At 39.8% G+C, this 24,861-nt stretch overlaps 1 protein-coding gene across 5 annotated transcripts; it reads right to left on the minus strand.

Annotated features, from left to right (window-relative positions):
• Positions 1–1,405: 1,405 nt before the first annotated feature.
• On the minus strand, positions 1,406–22,934 carry LOC118781770 (fatty acyl-CoA reductase 1). 5 transcript variants are annotated; one of them, XM_036534816.1, is made up of 13 exons: positions 22,820–22,934; positions 19,962–19,998; positions 15,857–16,077; positions 15,576–15,751; positions 13,554–13,733; positions 11,642–11,819; positions 11,127–11,171; positions 10,889–11,016; positions 10,614–10,681; positions 8,518–8,689; positions 5,522–5,651; positions 4,599–4,726; positions 1,406–2,738 (listed from the first exon to the last, which is right to left on the minus strand). In XM_036534816.1, the coding sequence occupies exons 2-13, from the start codon at positions 19,981–19,983 to the stop codon at positions 2,576–2,578; spliced, it is 1,611 nt and encodes a 536-aa protein (XP_036390709.1). In that variant the 5' UTR covers positions 19,984–19,998; positions 22,820–22,934; the 3' UTR covers positions 1,406–2,575. The 5 variants fall into 5 exon arrangements, with proteins under 5 accessions (XP_036390709.1, XP_036390708.1, XP_036390710.1 ...); XM_036534815.1 differs by lacking the exon at positions 8,518–8,689 and adding an exon at positions 8,929–9,100; XM_036534817.1 differs by lacking the exons at positions 8,518–8,689; positions 19,962–19,998 and adding an exon at positions 8,929–9,100.
• Positions 22,935–24,861: the final 1,927 nt, after the last annotated feature.

Genomic DNA, 24,861 nt, shown 5'->3' on the forward strand with positions numbered 1-24,861 from the left:
AATAATTGAGACATGGTAGCTTTGATTCTAACACTTTCCTCCCCCCAACATAGGCCTAAAGAGATTAACAGACTCGCATCTTGGAAAAAAAAAGTCAAATTCAATCAGGAGAATTTCACATAGTTTATTTTATTTTTTTTTTGGTTTACAAACAAAGGCACCCATTGATTTTTCCATTAACTGTGGCAATAAATTTTACTCATTCTGAATATCTGAGGAGGGTGTACAAGGGAGCTTCTCATATTTGTATTATGAACACAACCAAAATTAATTCAGAACATGAGGACACATCAATTACTTAGATACTACAAATGTATCAACTTAGGAGGACTAACTAAACGGAACTGTACTATACGACACTATACCAGGGCAAGTACAACACAAATAGTAATACATTGCAAGCAGAATAAGAAAACAAACAGTAATTATTTTAACATCCATGTTGTCCAAAAATGCAAAGAAACTTAAAATGAAGATTTAGTGTCAAACACAGGCATGTAATGCCCTCTGAACTAAAGACCATATTATGATCCTTAAATCTGATGCCACTGATGTCCTGTCTGTTTCAAATGTAAATCCATTACCGTTCATTTTTATACTATAGTCCACAACTATGCTTTCTCATTATAGGAAACACCAGTAACAGTGAAGCTGTTAAATGGATGTCATTGTAGGAAACCCCAGCATCACTGGTTAAATGTTTGTGTCCACTGAAGATACCAAAACCAAACTGACCTAAACTGACCAAACTGGCTGCCTTGCATAACAAAAAACTTCAATCTACTGTATTCCAAAAGGGATCCTTGAAAACAATAAACAAACCAAAAGGATTAAAAATCAAGTGCCTCAACATGTGGCAATCTAATGCAAAATGAAAGGACACATAATGACATTAATTTGGGAAGAAAATGAAAATCATGAATAGGAATAAGTCAAAATTCAGGTTATAGGCTACAATATGCACTGAAATTTAGAAATCTGAAGAAAAAGAATAGCTCATCTTATTTTGATAACTCTGAAAAGACACAGACTGAAAAGGTATAACACATTTTAAAACACACTAGTACTGAGTACAAAAACTGATTCATATGGGAATGCAAATATTGGCCATTGTGTGTGTAAGGTAGTCATGATGTACAGCAGCTGAACCTGGCTCCATCTGAATTTGTTTACTTTTTTCTTTTCTATTTTGCAAATAAATAGCTACTTTGTGGTATTTACTGTAAGCACAAAAATATTTTATAACTCCACTCTGAACATTTTATTCTAGTCCTGTTAGCTAGCTAAATAGAGTTGTACAGATACCCATTAGAAAACACACATTTGCTTTTTCACATTTCTGATTCAGACAATTCAGGCACCAATGACACACCCTTCAAATGTCATAGAAACTAAGCACAAAAAAAAAAAAAAAAAAAAAAAAAAAACTCTACTCCCATACTTAGACAGCACTATCCTAAATACAGCAAACCCTTAACCTTGTGTCTAAACACAATGATGGATGAGGACAAATGCCTGACGTTCATTCCCACAGTGTGACAAAATTAAACGTTAAGAAGGAAGAAAATAGGCGCTTTCAATCCAGTACATACGTGGAGAAATAGAGTAAAGGGACAGCACAATAAAATTAAATTTGGACAGCCACAGTAAGTGCAATCACACGATTTAGGACACATACTGGGACCAGCAATGGTGAGTGGCGGCAATGAAAAACACATCACCGCCAGTGCTATTGCAAGAGTGGAAATTAATGACATCTGCTGTTTTAAGTGCATTAACAATGTTGGCAAGATAGAGAGGAAAAAAATAGAACACAGTACAAACCCCAGGCTTTGCTATCTGATGAATTCAAAACTTATCAGACAATCAAATGCCCATGTCTGTATGAATCTGGACCTCAACAACCATGGGAAGGGGTGACAGACATTTAAAACAAACAAAAAACCGAATAAAAATAATATAAATAACGGACATTATCTAAATGACAACTAGCATTCACACTTTTCACTGAAACTCTTTCAAAATACAGGCAACGCTACCTATAATTCATTGCATGTTATTAAAATTAAGAATTGCAAAGTATTTTGGCCAAGTTCAAATGGGACATAATGGAATGGCTTTGTACAAAAAAAAAAAAAAAAAAAAACCTTCCGTACTGTAACTGGGCAAGACATTAAAAGCAACGACACAAGATCAGATTATGATGCAAGATAATCTTTAGATATAGGCACAGAAATTTGAAGAGCTATCGCATACAATCTACCTTGTGCTTGCTCAAACGATTGGGAAACAAGTCATTATTGCCATCAGCAAGCATAGATGGGCACCAACACCCTGAATCAAGCAAGAACATAACAAGACCCCCCCCCCCCCAATCACCCCTGCTCACATGAAAATGCAGTCACATACCAACAGAAAACACAGCAAGAAGAGATGTCACACTGTCAGTATGTCACAGTGCAGTGACCCTGATGTCCAAGCTTTGAAGAGCATTTTGTCAAATGCATAGCTGTCTGTGGGGAGCTGGGGGGTGGGAGGGCCGGAGGCTGGGGCTGGCCATACTTCCACACTGGCCTCAGTATTTCATGGTGCTGGACGCTCGGAAGTAGGACAGGAACTTGAAGCACAGACTGACCACAAAATACCAGATGTTCCGGGCCATCTGAGACCTGGCAATGAACACGCGCCAGATAAGCACAACCAGGATGGTGTTGAAAGCGTAGCGGATGTTTCTCAGCCTAAAAGACAAGGCAAAAGGAAATCACCATCATTGCCATTTAGCAGATACCGTCTCTCAGGCAATTAGAGTAGTCAGCAAAATTTTGAGGAACGCCAACTGAGTCTCTAGGACGGGGCAGAGGTTGAGGTTGAAACTTGCATCAGCGAGTCTTTGCTCAAATAGATTCACTAAAATGATTTCCTGCAAATGCATGTCATGGAGAAAGTAGTTTGGAATTGAAATTCAATTTCTGTTGAAATAACTTTGATGTTCTCACATCATCATAACAGTACACCACCCTATACAAGTTTTAAATGGCACTTTAGAAACACATGCGTTACATGATTTGGATTTTGAAATGGATGCTGGCTCACAGGGCTTAAAGCAACACATTTTTTCTGAGCCTGAAATGTTTTTTTTTTTTGGGGGGGGAGGGTGGGGGGCGAAATGGGACGCACGTTCATTCAGTGTTACCACAACAGCTTTCATTCAGAATTGTAAAACAAAAAAACTACATTGATACAATTTTGTGTTACTGTGCTCAAATTAAAAGTGCTTCTTTTTTTCTTAAATGCTTTAAAAATGAAAAGTGCAACCTCAATAAAAGTTGGTCGGGTACCAAGATGCTGTGTTACAACTTTGTCCAAGTCATCATCATAGAATCGGACCAAGACATTGAAAATTGAAGGTTTGTGGACTCATCAATGTTCTGTGAAAACAATTGTTTTGACAGCTTGTGCGCTAAACATTGCCTAATGTGACAGGCAATGTTGTGAGTGGGTAGGTAGCTGCCCTGTGTATCTGACATGCTAACTTTGGAGAGTGCATTTCTGCCCTGTGACATTTTGCACAGGTCACCTAGCGCTGGCGCTATCGTGAAAGACAGGTCATGTTCCACTTTAAATGCGGACTTTATGATTGCACACGCGGTCTTGGATGGATGAAGCGGCAGCAGCTACAGTGGCCACAGCTCCTGGCAACGTTGATGTATAACGAAGAGCCCGAACAGCTGCTTTGTGTGAGGGATCTGCATCATGCCGAGACAATACCTTTTGCCGCTTGTCCCATACTGTATTTTTTTTTTCGTACACACGGTGCAAAGCAGATCCTGGGCCCATTTAATTTGTGACAAAATACGCCGAACATTTGGCCGTCATTACAGTTTTCATCTAACCAAGCCTATCGCCATTTATTTTTCACCCCCCGTTCTATTGTGCTTGTGTCTGCGCCAACCCACACAAGTTTTGCTTCCATGCTCCATCTATTTGAATGCATGTTAGCCTACTGTGCAGTAATCAACTGATATAGTCCCCGCAAATACTTCCTGGCACCACCTCACAGAAAGTTGAAACTAGCTGCAGACTGGATAAGAACAGTGCTCTCGTGCCAGTACGGCACCTAAACAGGTTACCACTAGTTAAAACTCATCCAAAAAAACACCGCGTCAGTGATTGTTTTTAATAAAATTGCGTTCCTGTCTGGTAATATCAGAGCCCGCATATGCTAGTAATAATTTATTGCCTGATCTAAAATCTCTGCACGCCGGATTTCCGGTGTGGGGCCGGAGATCGTTAACCCATGTGGCTTAGCAAAAGGAAAAATGTAAGACAGGAGATTTTTATAAATTTTATGCAAACATGACCTACTTCAAGAACTCATACTAGTGTGCATCAATACCTAGAGAAGGATAATCTGCAAATTATACATATGCAACATGCACAAAGTATTGTAAGCCCCTCCCCACATTCTGCCCCCACCAATACCACCTAACTGCATTCCTCTTTCTCCAATAACCTGAGCCCATTCCCCTAACAATCATCCCTCCCCCATTTATTTGCACCATTCATGCCTTCTCATTGCTCGTTCAACAATCCCTTACTTGTTGAGGTGTTTCCTGGCAGCAGGTAGGCCTGACAGTTCCTCATTCAGCACATACTTCTTTGTCCCCATGCAGTAATTCTCCATGTACTCCGCCCAGTGCAGTTGCCGCACATCAAAGTTAAAAATCTGGACAAAGATGACAGAGAAAAGAGAAAGATTTTCCATCTATGCAGATGTAGTGATTTTTCAGAACACCAATTCTTACAATCAGAGATGAAAGAAAGGTAGCCTCTAGCGTCATGCTTAAGAAAACCCTACACAGCTTGTCAAGACGGTATTCTGAGAGGGCCCATGACATTTTTACAGTGAACATGGCTTTTCCCTTGTGGTCACTTACAAAGAGGCCCATTTATTCTCCATGTATTGAATTTCTTTTTAATTATGCACATACACTTGTCACAACCTTGGAGGGAATTTGTGCATGGTTTAGTCTCAACTGTATTTCAACACAATGATTTCATTCTCTTTGTAACATGCTCGGTTTGTGAATTTCTCAGTTGTCTGGATGATCAGAGTATGTTCATGGTCAGTCTGCAATTATATGTGACATGTCATGACATGTCTATTGTCATTTGAGCAGGGTGGAACTTTTATGAACCACAGTGGTGTCTTGGAATGCTACAGTATATGACAAACAACAGCAGTAAGAATAAGATGACCACTCCCTGAAGTTGAAAATATTACAGTTTTGAAACTATTCAGACCCTCTGGAATTTTCAGTCCTAAAGTCTGCTTGCTTATTTCAGTCCATGAACAATGCTAACATACTTGTACTTATGTTTGTGTAGAGACATTCATTCCTCAATTTTCTTTTAGCTAACACCAGTCAAAATTGATGCATGCAGCAATACTGAAATAAAGTGCCTGGTTGGCCTGTGTCAGTAATGATGGCATGCTGCTGCTGGAGGGTGGAGGCGCTACCTTCCTGTCCTCAACACACAGCTGGCTCATAAGCATGGCTACATTGTCCGTGTTCCACTCCCAGGAATGGCTGGTGAAGTACTCCAGCACCATCATGGCCTTGTGCAGCCGTGTGATGGTCTTCATCATCCTGGGTCAGCATAGCAACAAGGGGGAAGGGAGAGGCATTAGAGGAAGGGAGGGAGGGAGGGAGGACCTAGAACTCTCAACAGAGATCAGCCTCCCCAATTGAATCATGGAATCTTGGCCCAAAATGAAATTGTTAATATACTGGATTCAGAGTCAGTGCTTATGTTTAGCTGGGTCAAACAGATGGACTCTCGGGAAGAACTACATCTGCTACTTAAAGATATCCATTAAGCACAGAGAGGCCTGGTCACAAATGAAACTGCTCTGGCATGTATAAAATTTCCCATTTTTGACCCTTCTCTTAGTCTGCAAAATTTGATCTGAAAATAAAATGACAGCAATGCAGAAACTCAATGCCAGTCAGCATTCCCTACCTTCCCCCAACCCAAGACACCATAACAACCATTTCAGTATATCAATTCTATTCCACTACATTATTCATTCAAAAATGTTCAAACTGATGAATCCAGTATTTTACATGTGAAGTGGAAGAAAATTATCGAGACAGCTATGCAGTGCACTCTGCTTGTAAGAAAGACTGTTATAAGAATCAGCCACATATAATAATGAAAACAGAATCATTTGAGATAGAAACATTTCTGCCCTGAAGTGGTTTAAATATTCCAAGAATCAAGCAATCCACTTATAAGTATCAATATGGGTCTACTTACAACACGTATGTCAATTGCGTAAGGTATTACAATTGATGAAAAAACACCAGCAGAGCTTGAATACAGTACCTCTTATCTTGCAATACCAAAGCACCTAGCACTCTGCGTTATGTCATTTACCTAAACTGAACATTTTCCTGCAAACAGAAGTAGCAGGAATAAGACACTTTCTAGCAATAAAAAAAAAAAAAAAACAGATTTAAGACCAGTGAAAGAAATGCAGTTGAGAAACTGGTCATTCCACTGCCTACATTCTCTAAGACTGAAGAACGAAGGAGACCTCATCATGAAAATGAATGCAAGCATGTAAGGTGCCAATCATGGAGACATTCAAAATTAACTTGTCAAATTGATTAAGATTTAATTTAAACAAGGACACTGACTAGATCTACAGCACTGTAGCTCAAACAGTGCCTCACAGTGACATTCAAATAATTTGTCATTCATGTTATTTTTATTTAATAAAGTGCTGTTAAAAATACTGAACAATTCCAATACATTTTGTTTGAAGAACTTGAACGCCTAACTCAAATATATTTCTCGATAAAATAAGAGAAAAACATTGCTTAAAAACAAACTTCTAAGGACCAAACAGCCCTGGGCAGATGTGATTCTTATAAGCAGAGTGCACTGTATTTCGAAGATGGACTGCTTTACAGGTGGGTCAATCAAGATCACACACATTGAAAGGTAGAGCAGAATTCATTCATCAGGTGAAAAATGCTGGCATTCCTGTCCAGACTGATCTCAATTTTGTCCTGTCTTAATTGGAGAGAGACAAGTGATGTCAATCAGAGAGGACAGGAAGGCTGCTGTGGACTTGGCAGAAATCTGAGCATTTCTGATAAAGCATCAGGCCACCAGTTTAGCCAAACATTACTAAATTCCGCTAGGATTCCAACTGAATGATTTTTTTTTTATTATTTTGCATTGCCATGATTTTATATTTACTTGCCATATTTATTTGATTATACATCTGACTGAGGCTTGAAACCAACCTTACATACCATTAGCCACCTGCTTCTGAAACACTCATTTCATAAGTCTACTTACTGCTCAGTTTCCCACCAAGGAAGGGGATGAAATCACAAACTAGTTTGATGGAATGATTAAAATGCACAACAAGCATGACATTTTAACCCTTTCCAAGTTGAATGCATCTGGTACATTGACAGTAAATCACTTCGTTTCAGGCCATGAAAACATAAGAGGGTGAGCAGGGAAAACGACAAAAAGAATCACTTAATTCAATTTTACCCTGAAAACACATTACCATGATCACGTTAGACTCATTTTGATAAAATGTCCTTCTGATTAACAGGGGTTGGCTCATATATACCAGACACCAGTATATACCAACCATCTACATGACCCATACCAAAGACTTAAAAAGTATAAAGACAAGGGTTTACAATGCTCATTTCCTGGAATCTGTGTAGCTGCCCTGTTAATCCTTGCAGGGAAAAGCACAAGTTGTCCATGACCAGTCAGTTTCAGGTGGCTGCTGCTTATGCCAGAGAGAACAATTCACATACAGCTTCTGTAAAACTTACTCTCCTCAAACTTCTTCCTCAAGCATGCCTAAAGATACTCTGTTGCTCTGAAAACAAGAATCTGGTATCGGGTCAAGCCACACTTACATGGCAGCAAGCTGGGAGCCAGCCAAAAATGAGTAGATGCTTGGTATCTGGTGTCAGTCAAACCCAAGTGAGTGAACAAGTCCCTCCCAGTCAAGTGCCTGATTGAAAGAGGAAATTGACACTGCAACAGATAGTTCCCAGGTCACTTCCGAAGACTTGATGGCACGGCTCAGGAGAGGAATGGCTTCAAGTGTGGTGTTTGATTCACTGGTCAAAAAAAGAAAGCGGTGGATCCTTTTCCAAGCAGAAAAAATAAATAAATAAAAATGAAGCGCCAAACAAAAACAGGATCCTTGTTGCCAAATTTATACACTGCGTGTGTGCACAATGAGCTCAGCTGCATTTGTGTTGCTAATGCAGTTATGCTCTTGAGCTACATGCTTGTTTAGGAAGCCAAACCATTCCCATGCATCTCATGACACGTGGTGACAGCAGTCGTGCCAAGTCCGATGCCATGAAGTCGAGCAAACAGCCGGGGTTGCGTCCTCCCCCCTGCCACACCACGTGACCGGCACCCAGTGGAGGTGGGCGAGAGGGCAGGCACTGTGGACCTTACCGGGGCTTCTGACCCGTCAATCTGAGATACCCGTCATACAGCAGCGCGGGCAGTGTGTGACTCACTGTGGTCCAGTACTGATTGGTAAAGGGGTTGGACCGCAGGTTTACGTTGGGGCGCCTGAAAGCCTGCTCTAAGGGGTTCGTCTTGAAGGTCATGTTTATACAATACTCTGCAGAGAGAATACATCACAGGACCCTTTAACACTGACGACGGCACAGGGACAGACAGAAAGCACGTGGAAGGCGAGGGCGCAAAACCCTGGGGTTTGGGCCAGTGCTCGGTGCTGGCACCCCCTGGGGCTGTGCGCCCTTACCCATGATGCAACAGGACAGACGCGTCGCCACATTGGTCGGGTTACAACGAGAGAGCATGGGTGGAAGCATGGGTGTGGTGGCGAGAGCCGTTTACCTGGGCGGTCTTCCGGTTATCCTGAGGTAGAGATCATATAGGAAAGCTGGTGCCTTGTGGCTTACAGCAATCCAGTACTGATTGATAAGGTGATTGGATGTTAGATTAACATTGGGCCGTCTGAAGGCCTGCTCGAGGGGGTTCCTCTTGAAAGTGGATATTACATGGTACTCTAAGAGACAAAAGTGTTGCAACACGGTGAAGTTTGCAAAGTAGCTTGGTCTCAAGTGTGGAACAAAAAAAAAAAAAAAAAAAAACACTTTTGCATTTGTTTAAAGGGCACCTGGACAAGTTCTCCAAAAACAAATCCAGGGAAAGTATTTGTTGGATGTACAAAGCATTTTTACTGACCTCTTGGAGTTCTTGGTGCAAGCAATCTTTCGCTGAGTCTAACTCTGAAATGCCCACTCCAATTACAAATCGTTATCGTTACCATTAAACATCTGTAACAATCAAATACTCAGATTTTCTGAGAATGGTCCAGGGTACCATTTAAGACAATGACAGACAACACATTTGATTTTCCTCCACATCAGTGACACATGAATTGCTTACACACATCTAGTTGGCAGTAAACCAAAAGCATTTTAAGCCCTGCAACTGAATTTACATGAAGATATGACCAACCTGACATACATTAGGAATCCTCCACATGAGTGGAAGGCTGGACACAGGACTAACCACCACCAGAAGGTCATGAAACACAAGTGAATAATGTGCACCCTTGGCAGCCATTGCCCTTAGTAAATGAACACATGATCGAATAAACCAAAAATGATATCAGTGCTTAAATGCAGGCTTCTGAAAATGCAAGGGGACACTAATCCACAAAGGCTACACACACTGTGGCGACAGGAGCTCTATAGTTTCTCTCTCTTCATGCTGATATTTTATATTGCTGGGTTTGAGACCAAACAGACCTCACTACACACAATTCTGATTCTCATGTACTTCAATGGATGGGGTAAGGTAAACAGAAGAATTGCTTGGGAGTCAAATGCTCAGGGTGTGAAGCAAAGCTTTAACAAGAGGACATGGGTGGCAGGGTGAGGTTGGAGGACTCTCGCCTGCCTGCAATTGCCCCTGCAGTAGTGTAGGTGCAGTACAGACAGGGGGTGAGGCTAGTGTGACTGTGCATTCCATACCTAAGGGTAAATGGCTAGTCCCTCAGGACTTGATGTAAATGCATTCGAATAAAAGGTCTAGAATTTTCTTCCTTTTTTATACAACCCTATTTTTAAAACTGCAACATGCTTATTAGGCTTGTCTCCCCATGACATTCTCTGCAGTTGCACTGAAACTTGACGAATGCCATCCTCTAACACACTTGCACACAGTAAATGACTTTTTCACACTTCAAGTCCCGCAGTGCCCAACAGTGAAGCGGGCGGTCACAGGAAGATAGGCATTCTCCAGTTTGTCAGGATTTGGATGAACTACCAGTGGAAGAGTGCCTAAAAATAGTGAAATAAGGAAACCCTGCAGAAACCCTACACACCACTACTGTGGCAGAATGGAGCCAATCTACTACACCACTGTGGGATCCCAGTCATTGTCTGCTGAAGGCATGACTGGGCTCAAACTATAGGTCTGACAGTTTTGAATTTTTGACAGTAAAAAAAAAAGGGGGGGGGGGGTTATAGTCCAGCTGCATTGAATTTTAGATACAAAAGAATGATCCATACCAACTTCTCCCCAGTGAAAAGGGTTGATGCCACCAGTTGTGCAGTTGTAGACCAACACACTTTTTGGCCTACAAAAAAAACAACACACACACACACACACACACACATTAAAAGGAGGCTTTCAAAGAGAACACATGCAGCAACTATTGTTTGCTTTAATCGACATTACAAACACTTGTCAGCTGTTACAGAAGACCATGAAATATTTGTACCAGAACAAGCGTTTCGGGAAAATCACTGTGATAGCCCTCTGCACATGACCAAGGAACACTGACCTTGTGTATCTCTGAGAACCTGAGTACCAAGCAGCAGCCAATGTGGTGTTGATGACCACATCCACTGGGACCAGGTCAGCAACTGCATTGTTGGAGGCTCTCATGGTTCGAAGGATTCCCTTTCCTGCCTAGAAAACCAGGAGACATTGGACACACTGAACATTCCATTGTTTCACATCATAACTGATGAACAGTAAGAAGGGGTGGAAAAGCTTGACATTCAAAATGTAAAACTTACAGCAATAAATATCCCACTTGGTCCATTGAAATTGTCAATCCAGCCCTGAGAGGGACAAGCAGAAACATCATCAGTACACATTCAGAGATAAGTACAGTACAGCATTGTGTAGAACAAGTATAAGTAGCAATGGCTGGTGGACGAGCAGGTATTCTGACACAAGGTACAAAAGCAGAACAAGGTAGAAACAGAGCAGCAACACCTCTTCCCATTCACACAGACTGCAGCCAAGAGGAACTTTCCATGGATGAGGTCGGTTCTTGCACGGGATCTTCTTTCAATCAGAGATTGTATTACATGTAGGTCTGCCAATGTCAGTGTGGGTTAATGGTGCAGAGCGCTTAGTGACTTGGCTACCATACAGAGGATGCACAAAAGGCCTTTAGGAAACCCTTGAGGTAGCACCATCTTTCCAGCTCTACCATGCAGTCATGAAGAGAATGCTATGCTCTGGGACATCCCAGATGAGTCCATGATTGAACGGGAGACTGGTAAAATGCCTAGAGGGAACTTACTGGGAAGGGCTCTTTCCAACTTGCACCCACTATTGAGGGTCGTACAATGGCCACATTCAGGTTCCCACATTCCTGCTGGACAAGGTACTCCGCCAGGGCCTTGGTGTATGTGTACGTGTTAGGCCTGTCCCCGATGAGCTTTGGTGTGATTAAATTGATCAACTTGTCATCCATCCACCTGCTCAAAAAAAAAAAAAAAAAAAAAAAAAAAAAGGCAAATTGATGTATGCAGTCTGCATGACAGACCATGCAAACTCATCACCCCGTCAAACAACCACACCCAGTCACATTTAGCCTATCCAAGTCAGAACAATTGCAGAAACACTGGAACACTGGAATATATGCATCACTTAGTAGGAGGCCAAACGCTAAAACCATTTTTCAAAGGCGTGTCTCCCACTAGGCAGGACTAGCTGTTGTTCTCACTCAGCTTGAAACATCCTGATGGGTCAGAGCCACCACAATAATGCAGTCACATCTGCAGAGTATCACTACTAGACATGGTTTTGATCACATTCAGCAAAGTATTCAGAACACCCAAGTGACGCGACTGGCCTGCTTTTCCCCTTAAAAAGGAGCTTAGAGTGAATGGCAAAGCAGTTTATGTTCTTTGTTCCAGCAGAACTGCCACATTGAGTCTACTACTGTGCCATCGTGCTCAGCCATCTCTTGTTTTTGGAAAAGTGCACATATCAGGACATACAAAAAACCTTCTGCATTACTGGAGAGAATGACATGGTAACAGAAACAGGTCCGACAAGTTAAAAAAAAAAAAAAAGGTTTCTGTGAGAGCAAGAAGGTCAAATAGCAAACAAGAGCAAACAAAGGTCCCATGAAGGCTGATACTTCAAATTTGCATTTCTACAGTAGCAACAGTTGAGGCATCACAGGGTCTTTCTGCAATATCAAGCTGTAATCAACCTCTTTTTACAGTCCTCTCCCAAGCCACACTGTGCCCAGTGTGAAATTAAACTCTATAAATGAGCCCTTAATGAATCTGGCAACCAATAAGTCTCAGACAAATAGTTTGACAATATAAAACTGTAGCGTATAGCATTCTGCCAAAAGAACAAGATGGTAACCTGTGCAGATGTTCTATCATATTAACACAGATGTAACATTCAGCATACAGATCTCAACTCCAATGCCTATCGCCAGATTCCATTATTGTGACATGTTGGTACTGAAGACTTAAGATAATTCTTTCACACAACTACACATCCACCGGAAAATCAAATCAAAACGAAACACAGCTCCAATGTACCAGAATGGAGTACTCAATATTTTCTCATCCCATTATCAGCTATGCATTTTTTTTTTTTTGATTGATTTGACTCCGAAGGTTGTACTGTGCATCAACAGGGCTCAGACTTCACATTTTGTCAAACAGCTCTAATCACTTCAGACTAGTCTCAGTGACAACAGATTAGACTATGACCTCTACACCTAATACAGCTACTTGCTTTGAGACTAACAGCAAAATATTTCAATCTAAAAACAATACAAAGACACAGCCACTTACTGACACGAGGCCTGTCAATTAGGAAAGAAAAGGAAAACAAAGAACATTCAACTTTCACCTGTTAACATGACCAATATGTTCATTTGAAAGCTAAATTTTCAAAGGTTTCCACACAATCTTTAATGTCTGCCTCCTCTTCAAATAACACCCTTCAACTCTAGGATAAGAATTTACACTTTAACAGACAGCATGGAAGCACTAGCAATTACATCAAGTAGCACAAACACTTTCAGTTAATTATTTCTTCTACCTGGGAGGGGCAAACATAGAACCTTCACTACCTTTATATTATCCCATCAATATTGTTTTCAATACCAGATTTCAATCATAATTATTGTTTCGAGATCTTCCACTGCCAATACTGTGTGGTTCCTTTATAAACGCACTCACTCTAGGGAGTCGATAAGCTTCTTGTAGTCGACAGGCGGTGGGTACACCACTTCCTCAATGACTGCACGGTCGCAGTTGGCATAGGCTGTGGAGACATGGATGAACACCTCCAGCTGCTTCATCCTGTGGGCCAGCGCCACCATCTTCTGTGTGGCCAGAACATTCAGCTGCATGGCATCTCTTTGGAACAAAAGAAATCAGTAATTTTAAATGAGCAGGGCTCCACATTTCCATTTTTATGGAAATTTTACACACACACATTATATATATATACATACATACACACACACATATATATACACACACACACACACACAGGGTGGGACAAAATATTGATACGGGAATATATCGCATTACTTCCTCTAGCGATAAGCTATCGATACACTGGCGCCAAATATCGATATTTTTATTAAAACATCCAGGCGTTCTGAGAAATGAGACCTGACCAACTCAATTTCAGTAAGTAACGCTGACTAAACGGTTTGGGTGGCAGAGACTGTTGTTATATATACGTAGCTAGCTTCAGTTGAGTAGTTAGCCAACTTAGCTACGTAGCTCCTACTTAAAAAACTGTCTAAATTGAAAGTTACTCTACAATTATATCGCTAGTATTCTGCATGATTAGGCATTTAAAACAAAAGTTTATCTACCTAACATTGTCCAAAAAACAAAGTGGTTAAAGCATCACAGTCTTGGATCGAATTCATCATTGGTTCCCGTTAGCAATTACTTAACTAACCTTACGGTTAGCCAACCTCCCAACTCCTCAAAACTAATTTGAACTGCAGCCTGGCCTCGGAAATGCCTCTTCAAGCTCACAATCGTCCACACACACCATCACCACATCAGCGGTGACCGGAGAAAGGGTGTATTCAGTAAAAAGAGTTTCGTTTCGTATGATGTAACCATTACAAGCCAATCCAGGTAATTCATGACACATGAAATAACGGAGCCAGTTGAATGGGAAATACATGATCTAGCTTGTCACCTTGCCTAACCACTGTATTTCAATACACATGGAGGCCATACCGATAACATCTAATGTAAAATATAGAATGAACTCATGACTTGCATTGAATGACTTCAATTGCCACAAAATATGTAACACAACAAATGCATTTTCCGATGCCTTCCAGAGTTTCTTTTGCAAAGTTTAAATACTTAATTGTCAAATTCTGTGAAACTGACACCACAATGCAGGGAATAAATGCATAGTTCCTGCTTTTTGCCTTTTTAAGGGTATTTTTTCCTTCTTCAGTTACACAAATATCATGATAGACCGTACAGATATATTATATATTATATATATTATATTATATATTATATATATATATATATATATATATATATATATATATATATATATATATATATATATATATATATATATTACATACATATATACACATATACATATACACACATATACATATACACACACACACATACATAAAATCTCACAAGCCGCCTCAAAGACTTTAAAATAATCATCTGATTCAAGTGTTCACACTCTTTACATTTCAATTAAACACAACTGGTTAGTCAAACAGGGGCTTTCCTCTGCTGCAGGTTGCAAGACAATATGCAAGGGGAAAGAGGCCTTGTTAACACAGCCACAGCCATTCTTAATTTTTTCTTATCCTTTTATCATGTCACCACTAGGCATCACCCTTACACTAACAGGGCATGAAAACATGTCAGGATATCGATCATTCCCTCTCATGGAGCAGAATTTAGGAGGTCCACACTCTCTTGAAACATAAAAAGAAAATTACACCAGCTTGTGGGAAAGGGGAGCAAGCTCAAACTACCTTTTTTGCAGTGGTGCTGAAGGATATTAATGGTTTTGAACTTATGTGAGCCAAACCATGTCGGACAAATAAGGAACATGGGGAGTTCCACTGGCGTCTCTAAAAGCAGCAGAGACAGCAGAGCTGTGAGACAGATGGAAGCTGCTCTGGCTGGCAGAGTCGTCCCCATCATGCTCTGCCATGCAGTGCCACAGCACAGACTATTACTCACTTGAGAGGCTCGTTGAATCTGATAGTGGCAGCGCAGTGGAAGACGATGTTAATGCAGTCAGCCAAAATGTCCTGGTCCTCTTTGCTCAGGTCCAGTTCCGGCTGGGTCAGATCACTGCTCACAGCCACAACTTTCTCTGCAAAGCCCGGCTGCTCATCTCTCAGCCTATCAAAAAGCTGAGACATTTCAAAGGTGTCAAAAGTAGTAATCTGTACTGTTACCGTCTGACCATATAAGGAAGGGACTGTTTTGTCCAGGCACAGGAGAGCAGACCACCTCACCTTGCAGTTGATCATGTCCATGATGCGCGCACGGGGCGCCTGGCCCGCTTTCTCCCGAACAAGCACATAGACGGCCTTCACAGTGGGGCAGGAGCGCAGCAGCTTCTCCAGCAGGACCTTCCCCATGAAGCCTGTGGCCCCCGTGATGAGCACATTCTTCCCCTCATAGTACTTTGGAATAGTGACCATCTTCACTGCGCCAACCGTCTTCAGATGTTTGCCTTTGCAAAGAGCAAAGAAATGGGTTTCTTTAGCTTCCTCCTGGTGTATTCAGGTGTATTCATTTACTACTTTGAACATCATCATCTATTATTTTAAAATATGGCTCAAACAGCCACAGGCAATACTGCGTTTCCGTTATATATATTTTGCAGCGGCAGCCCGCCACTGCCAAATTATTGCCGCCACTGCTTCAGAATTTTATGAAATGTCATGAAGTCAATTACACAACTCTGCAGAGGGCTTTTAATTTGAATTATACAACAGTTAGTTCTGGTTAAGTAATTTAATTGGACAAGAGCATTCCAAGGAGTGCTGATAATAAAGTATAACAGCACTGGGACGTTTTACTATTATGTATCACTTCACTTTACAGATGTTCTGATGCAATTGTTGCTTACACCAATGCAAACTTAATTCGCATTTACCAACAGCACAAATGTGGATACGTTTCCGTGTATGATTAAAGAAACCTAGCTAGCCTGCAACTGGGTATGACGTTGTCATAGAAGTCAGGATATCAAAAACAAAAAGGAGGCAATAGAAAGCTGAGAGGGAGAAAAAGGGCCAAGAGTCACCCAGTTGTTTCCAAAGAAAGGTTATTTATTGACTTTCCTTTGGTGCCCACTAACACGTAGCTACCTAGCCTACATTTCTTGTGGCTTAACCACTGCCTGGATGATCTAGCTAACTAACAAGTTAAGTTAACTTACAGTGTAGTGCCAGTGTCATTTCGCTTAAATATTTGGTAGGTTAACTTTATTGCCACCGAAAATGAGAATGAGAATTTTGGTCCAAATTAATATAGCTCAGTGTATCTGTAGCCAGCTAGTGTGCACTCTTGCTATAGCTAGATAACTAGCATACATGCTAACTAGCCTGTCCACTAATCAGATCTGCCCTCCTCATTCACAGATGCAGCTTCAGGATTAGGAACCCTTCCCTCAACCCTCCTCCCAGTTGAAGGAGGAGGTGGTGAGCAGTATTCCATTGATAATACATTTACAGCGCAATCAATGAAGCTAAAGGTCTTCGGGGTTAAGGCTCATACAAACTGATTTTGAATATTTTAACGTATGCTGTATTACCATGTGAGCAGCTAGCTAGCTAGCAAGCATGGAATACAGCTTTAGCTAACAGTCACATTTAGCTCATCTAGTTCTTCCAGTAATGAACACTGACAACTGGCACATTAAAATATAAAGGTCAGATATCTAGATAACACTTAAGCTTGTTCATCTGGTGTAAAGGGGGTATTGCCACTTTTGTCACCCTTTTCATGATTATTTTTTCCAATCAACCACTGCTACTAATTAAGGATGCAGCCCAGCTCATTCCAAATCAATCAGCAGAATGTTAGTGTAATATAATAATGTTTCTATGTTTCTTAGCCTATATGGTTTGTTATGTTTTCATTTGTGTTATGTATATTATGTTTCTTGTAGATTTCAGTAACCATGTGTTATATTTTTAGAGTTAAATCGCTGTTTCCTCAAAGCTAAAATTAGCTAGAATTTCTCCAATCTAGTGTTCTAATGGCACCAGTTTTAGCATATGCGCTAAACGGCTAATCACCCTGGTGTGACCGTACACGCGAAAGGGTTAAAACGAAATTTGCCGTTCAGCACATCTGCATTTGCCATGCCTTTCAGTAATTCAGCCAGGTAAATAGTCACGCTGAAATTACAGAAGGAAGTTGCGGTCAAACTTGATTTTATGATTCATTTGCGTTAAAACATTAACGCATTAAAGCTTCCAGAGTAATCGCGATCAAGCGTTAACGTGTTAACGTTGACAGCCCTAATTACAAGAGGAAACGGTTCTAAACTTCTGGAAGTTTAAATCAATTAATTGTTTAATTAATAATTTAATCGATTAAGATTTAACAGTTAATCGATAGTCAATTAATTGTTAACAGCCCTAGTACCAACAAATAAGAAGCAAATTTAGATACTATTCTGGATATCTAAAACAAAACTGAACTTGACTGGTCTTCAGAAGGAAAGATCATTTCAGGCTATTGTAAATACTGCCGCTTGCTCATTTCAACTACTTAATACAAGAAATAATTTGCCATTTTTATCAAGTTACCTCTCCAGTGTTTGCCACTGTAAAGTTGCCCACTAAACTGTACAATCAAACACAGCCTTTCAGTCCAGCTACTCGGTTAATCATTTATAAAAAGACAAACTCATCTATGGCTTTTAGAGATAATACCAATTGATATTGTGTTGACAAACTGATATGTTATCAAATTCAAGATCCAAGTCATTCCAGAGACCATAACATACAGTAAAACACTGAACTGTGCCACAATTTCAAAAGGCAACAAAAGACCAACTCACCTCTTCTCAATCTATTTTATATAAAGGCATATGAGAATTGCCCTTGCCTCTGGTCAGTGCAGTAGTCGCATTTTACTGCATAAGGCATTTCTGCCAAGTCACAGCTGTGGGAACCTCAAACCTGAAAAACATGAACAGCCAAGGGGTGCAGGCGCCTCAATGCGGCCCACTGCTATCGCGATCGCAGAGTAAGATGCCCGGCAAGAACGGAAACATTCTCTTACAACTACTCACACACCAAAAAACCCCAGCTTTCACACTAACTAGCTGAGCAGATATAGGAAGATGACATACTTTAAATTTAAGAAAGCATGGCTGACAGTGTGGTTACTTCCCACAAAGCCACTGCACAGTTATAGTCCTGGGTGCGTAAATGCTGCTGTCACTGCAGAGTTAACAGACATTCTAGCAGTGAAAACAGAATGGCCTAATGCTACAGTTGATTCTGGTGTCTTTCAGTGCAGGGCCACATCTGTAATAGCCCAAACAGGGATGCTCCTACATGCTATGCAAACAATCTTCTGTCTAACCTTGAACACAAGTCACCAGTCAAAAGGACAGCAACAACAGGCCTTAAAAACTGTTTACACATAGCAAGTGTTTCCCACTGTGATCCTCTGCAACGTCTACGTTTTACAGATAGCTAACCGTTTGCAATCTGAAATGGTGCAAGGCAATTAGGTTTGCCATGTTAATATTATAGATCAATCCTTTTTTGGGGGGAGACATAACTTGAAATTAATGTTCTGTCAGTGTTGATGTTCAAGAGCTCAACAGTCTGCCTCAGTGGAATGAAACTCATCCAATATATCCCTTCACTTCTGGAAACTGTCATATTAATGTCACTCTGCAGTCCAGTTTCATGCAAGCAGTCAATGTCAAACGAAGGAAAAAAGATTAAAGAATAACATCAAACCATTTTAGCAAAATACCAGTCAGTTTGATACCAAAAAATTCCACAAAATACTTCTCACTGAGTTAAAGAAGGGAGACGAGACCCGGCCAGTGTGAATGAGTTAGTCATGAGACAACACCGAGGCAGCAACTTGTGACATTGGTTAAAGGGGGAGGGGAACTTAAACAGTAGCCATCTGTCCCTTCCAATAAGTAACCCTGGAATAAACTAAGCACAACATACAAGAAAATATTCCTTCAGTGAAACAGAATATATAATGCATCTCACAAAAAGAGGCTGAATTTGAAATATGATGAAAACATTACAATAAGCAAGCATACTACCTACCTAGATCATTGTATTACTGTGATTATGTTTGTATGATATAGAAGTACATTGCTTTTGGGGACACTGTATATGTCAACAACCACAGATGGATGATTATCCTTTGGCACCATTTTACAGCTTAAAATACATTTACTAGGAATGACACAAAATGTCATGTTTAATTTTGCCGTATCAGAAAATGTTTCTTAGCTATGAGTACATTTGGCAAAAATCAAATTGCCATGCGACTTAGATTAAAACGAGCTAGAATGCAATATACTTTCCCCCAGTTAATCTACAAAAAGTCTGGAATTTTTACCTGCTTTATTCGCACTGTCCATTGCTCCTCAGCAGTCCTATGACAAAAAGTAGCCTGCTTTATAAAACTGTCAGTTCCAAATTATTGGTCGTATTGGTCAGTCTGCATGACAACATTCACCGAAATAGCATGGGTAGATGGAATTTCTGTACACCATTTTAATATCTTTGCACTTTGACAAACGAAAAATACTGGAAACAATCCATTCCACAGGCTAAGATGTTTTACCATCGCTTTCAAGAAGCAATTGAACTCTACTGTGCAACAATATTAAAGATGTACCAAAAGCCAGCTTGTTAGCCATCTCATTCACTGGATAGTGATGGATCTAGCCACAATTCAGTAGCAGTTTCACATAATCCACACAACAAATTCAGTCTGTCTTCAGACTTTAAGTAGCTAACCTTAAGTTCAGACAATTATAGACATGCTTTATAAAACAGATTTATCACGTCTGAGTTCTGTATCATGAATATTGATATATAGTTTTATTAACTTATTAACTTCTCATTCTGAAGTTTAATAGGCCTATATAAATGACTTCATTTCAAGAAACATTTCACATCATGAGCTGAATGTACTGTCTCGTGCCTAACATTTACTATGTTAACAGCTGTTTTGTACCCTTGTTTTAGATCATATCCTGTACACTTAGGATATCTTGCCATTACAGTCCCGTAATTGTTCTGGATTATACTGTCTGCCAAATAAATTATGACAATTATAACAATTACAGTTCAGTTCAATACAAAGTTACGACCAGCAAGTAAATGCTTGTCATAGTACTACAATACTTTGAATTTTCAGATGCACCAATTTAAAATCCTTTTTAAAGTGATTGTATGCCTACTTGGTGTTTACTGCAGACTCAGTGCTTAACACAATAAACCAGGCATAACCCAGAAATACGATAATTTAGAAATAGCTGGGTTATAATGGGGTAATGCGTTTACATGTGGGTGTCCCTACACAAAGAGAGGATCAATTCGCATTGGCTAGCCAAGATCAGTAGCTAACGTGGATCATCACACTCTCTATCTACTAATCAAAACTACACTTGGTGTAAATTTAACTAGCAACGCTCAGTCACGTGCCAGTACTTAATAGTGCAATCAAAATCGTTTTGAGCTGCATTCACATAATATTGTTGCAATGTTAGGTTAAGTTCTGTGCAGCTCTCCGCTACATTTGTGAAGTAGTGTTTCTCCCCGGCGACGGCCACTGAGAGGAAAAAAGTTCTAAACTGCACTTCTGTATTAAAACCTAAAAATCTAATTTTACAACGGACCACGCCCTAATTATTGACTATGAAAGGACGATATCGTCTAGTTCGATTAATAAATTATTTACGCCTACGACAGTTAAAATATAGTGTAGTTAACGCCAAATTGTTCACCCACTGAGATGTATGGCCTATCAGCCATCATAATCGTGGTCTCCTGCAAACTGTAACGACGGTATTTCAAACAGTTTTCAGTATAGAGGTATTATGAAGACCCTCCCGTTTCACAACGTGCTCTGTCGAGTAACTAGCAAGCTAGCATGGCTTTGCATAAAGTACCGCTAACGTTAGTTAGCTTGGCTAGCAGAATTTGCTTGGCTGCAGTGTCAAATTTACCTTTTTGTCTGTTCAAATAATCCTTTCCATAGTCTCCCGAACTAGTCAGTTACCTAGTTATGTCTTCCCTGGGTGGCTGACTAACAGGAGCTGTTATATAGTTCGCGATTGCCTCGCTAGCCAAATACCATGCATACAATTACATGCATTAACACTATACTTAAAAATAAAATCTTCGTAAATAATGTGTCTGATAAAATTAGTTAATCGAAGTCCAATAACTATTTCTAGAGTAAAAAAGCAGAGTTGTTAGCCGGTAGCAAAAATATGTCGTCAGGATAGTGCCACTTGAGAAACTCGCTTAGAACGTCTCGAACAACCGGCCAGACGCGCGGGAGGCTCCAAGCTCAGGGCCGAACTTAGCCAAGAATTCCACGCCACTACCATTCGAACGTGGGCTACATTCTCAGCAGTTGGCACAAGTTCATCCATGCGTTTCATGACAATATCTAGCAATCCAGTTAGCACGCAAACCTTTACCTAGATTGCTATCTAGCGAGCAAGAACAAGGTTAAACGATGGACTAGCCATCTAGAGCTAGCTACGTGGTTATGTCTAGTTAAGTAGCTAGTTGGCTTGTCTATACATACATACATTTATATTTGTGTGTATATATATATATATATATATATATATATATATATATATATATATATATATATATATATATATATATATATAACTGCAGCCTGCCACCTACTCGGTGAGCATAAACTCTATCGTTAGCTAACATGGAATATTTATCACTAAAACAAATAATACCAACGAAGCTATAAAGCAAGCTATCTACCTTACAGTTTGGTCGACAAAGAGCGCTACCTACTAACCACACATGACTCGTGCGCACTAATGCAGCTAACTGTCTTCCCTATTGAGAGGCGGAAATATTGCTAGCTAGATACACACCAAGCTCTCGGTTTTTTGCAATAAAGCTCAGCGAAATGGGTTAATTGGTTATGTTGTTTCACTGTCAAGTTTTGAGTGAAAATAATCAGTACTGAGAACATGGGTAACTAGCCAAGACACAAGAAACGTAAGCTCGGTAGCTAGTCTAGCTAACCAAGCACTTGTGGAGCTGCATTGACTAGTAGTAGCTAGCTAACATTAGCGGTTACCGCTTCATCCTCCTGGAAATTATGTTGTGTAGGTAACGTTAGCTAGCAAGCCAACTTTAGCTACCCCGTTCTCCAAACAGCTTATAAGTAATAAATGTAACTAATCTAATTCAAAAAGGAATTACCTGAAAATACTGTGCTTTGTCCAGACCACCCCTCCTTTCTTTACTCAACTGCGACCGTACTATACTGCAACCTCACCACCCAACAACGTCGGGCAGGCCACTCTGATCTAGCTCAACAGGAAGCGCAGTTGAACAAGGGTTGCCGGATGGATTCACACATTTAAAGCCAAAGTGACGTCAGAAATATTCTAAAGGAAAGATGAACGAGTTTCCAATTAAATTTCAAACGCAGTTTAAGCACTTTAAAATGTTATTCTACAAATTCTACAGCAAAAAAAAATAAAATAAAATAAATAAATAAAATGTAGTGACAAATGAGATCTGTATGAAGTTTAACATGTCATATTGTCCAATGAGACTTACTTGTCTTAAAGGGGCACTCAAAAAAGACATGTCCCATGTCCTGTTACTTTTGCCTCTTCGTTCATGTACGGTGTTCAGGTTTTAATGACTTTCATATCTTCAGTGAACCTCAGTATACCTGAACATGCGCATCCCATAAGTGTGTAGACACTGAGTACAAAAAATGGAAAGCTCTTTGCTCTTTGCTCTTTCTGGCATTACATTTTATTTGTACGATATGTACAGAGTACACAATCTCAACAGCATGTGATGTTAAATAACAAAACATTTCAGTTGAAAATGAAAATAAGTCGCTGTGCAAATTAACTGACAAATGTATATACAGACTATAAGCAAATCCATCGCCGACACAATGTCGGTTAATAACTTAATAAAACTATATATCAATATTCATGATACGTGTTCCTGTGTGAGAATGAACATTGTAGGAAGTGTCTGCTTAGTATATTCCAACATGGAGAAGAGAGTAAACTCCGTCAGTGAAAACAATCTATATTTTATTCTTTTAACAAGTGAAATGCTTTGTAGGAACTGTATCAAAAGAGCAATCTTGTCAGCATAACTGTATTTTGAAAGCAGTAAAATAACTACCAAGACTGCTTTCACGTCAGCATTGTATTCAAATAATACAACCCAAGTATCATAGGATGATATTGATTTAGCTAGTACTTATGTTTACAGATATAGTTTTTTGTTTGTCTGTTTTGCTAAAAGAATTTTTATTTAATTATTTATTTTTGGTCTTTGCCCACAGACCGTAGGCAACTGTTCAGGCTGGTGAAAGGCTGCATTTCTTGTGATTGCTAAGTTCTCAAATTCAAAATCTCTTTTATTCTATATTTTTACTATTTTCTAAATTTTAGAATAATAGTAAAAACAGCAGTTTGCAGTTACCAAATAAGTGTTAAACAATTCAAAATATCTTAAATTTTAGATTCTTCAAAGTAGTCAAGTAGTCAAGTAGTCAAAAAAAAAATTTTTTTTTGGACAGAAATTCATACATAGGCATCAACTGCACTGTTTATATTTGTCTAAGAAACAAATTTCAAGCATTTAATCATAAGTCAAATCAAACGTCAAAGTCAGATAAAAATATCTTTGAACGCATGTTTCCTGCTATCTTAATCAGGAGTGTTAAAACGTTGACTGGTACTGTACTTTTGTGGTCATTAATAAAGGTCAGCTCCCCGAATTGTCTAGTATTAAATCTGAAATTGGAGATGTTCTGCAATTTAAGGAGGTCAAAAACCTGCCATCCCTCAGCCTGTTAAGGTAAAGAACAAGTCTGGCATACATGGAGCATAGACCAGCGGCCACCAGGGGGCCCCCTGGTGGAATTTTTGTTGCACTGAACCTTCAACCTTTTTCTTTTAATTTACTTTTCACGATATGGATAATTCTACAACAGTACATGATAAAGTTGTATAACATAGGCCTACTTAAGACAATTGAATTATATAGATAATAGTAATTACACAACAGAGTAATTCTAAAATGCAATCTTGGAATATCTGGCTTGATAGATAGGTAGCTAGCTGATCTGGAAATCAGGATGTGGTGCTTGAGCTACTGCTCCAGGCAGGAGCCTGGAGCAGGGGCAGGAAACAAAATGAAAACAATGATTAGTTGATGTTAAAGAGTGGCAGGAATGAAAAACATAACAGCAAAGGGGTAGCAGA

Source organism: Megalops cyprinoides, chromosome 8, assembly GCF_013368585.1.
Source record: "Megalops cyprinoides isolate fMegCyp1 chromosome 8, fMegCyp1.pri, whole genome shotgun sequence".
Classification (NCBI taxonomy): Eukaryota; Metazoa; Chordata; class Actinopteri; order Elopiformes; family Megalopidae; genus Megalops; species Megalops cyprinoides.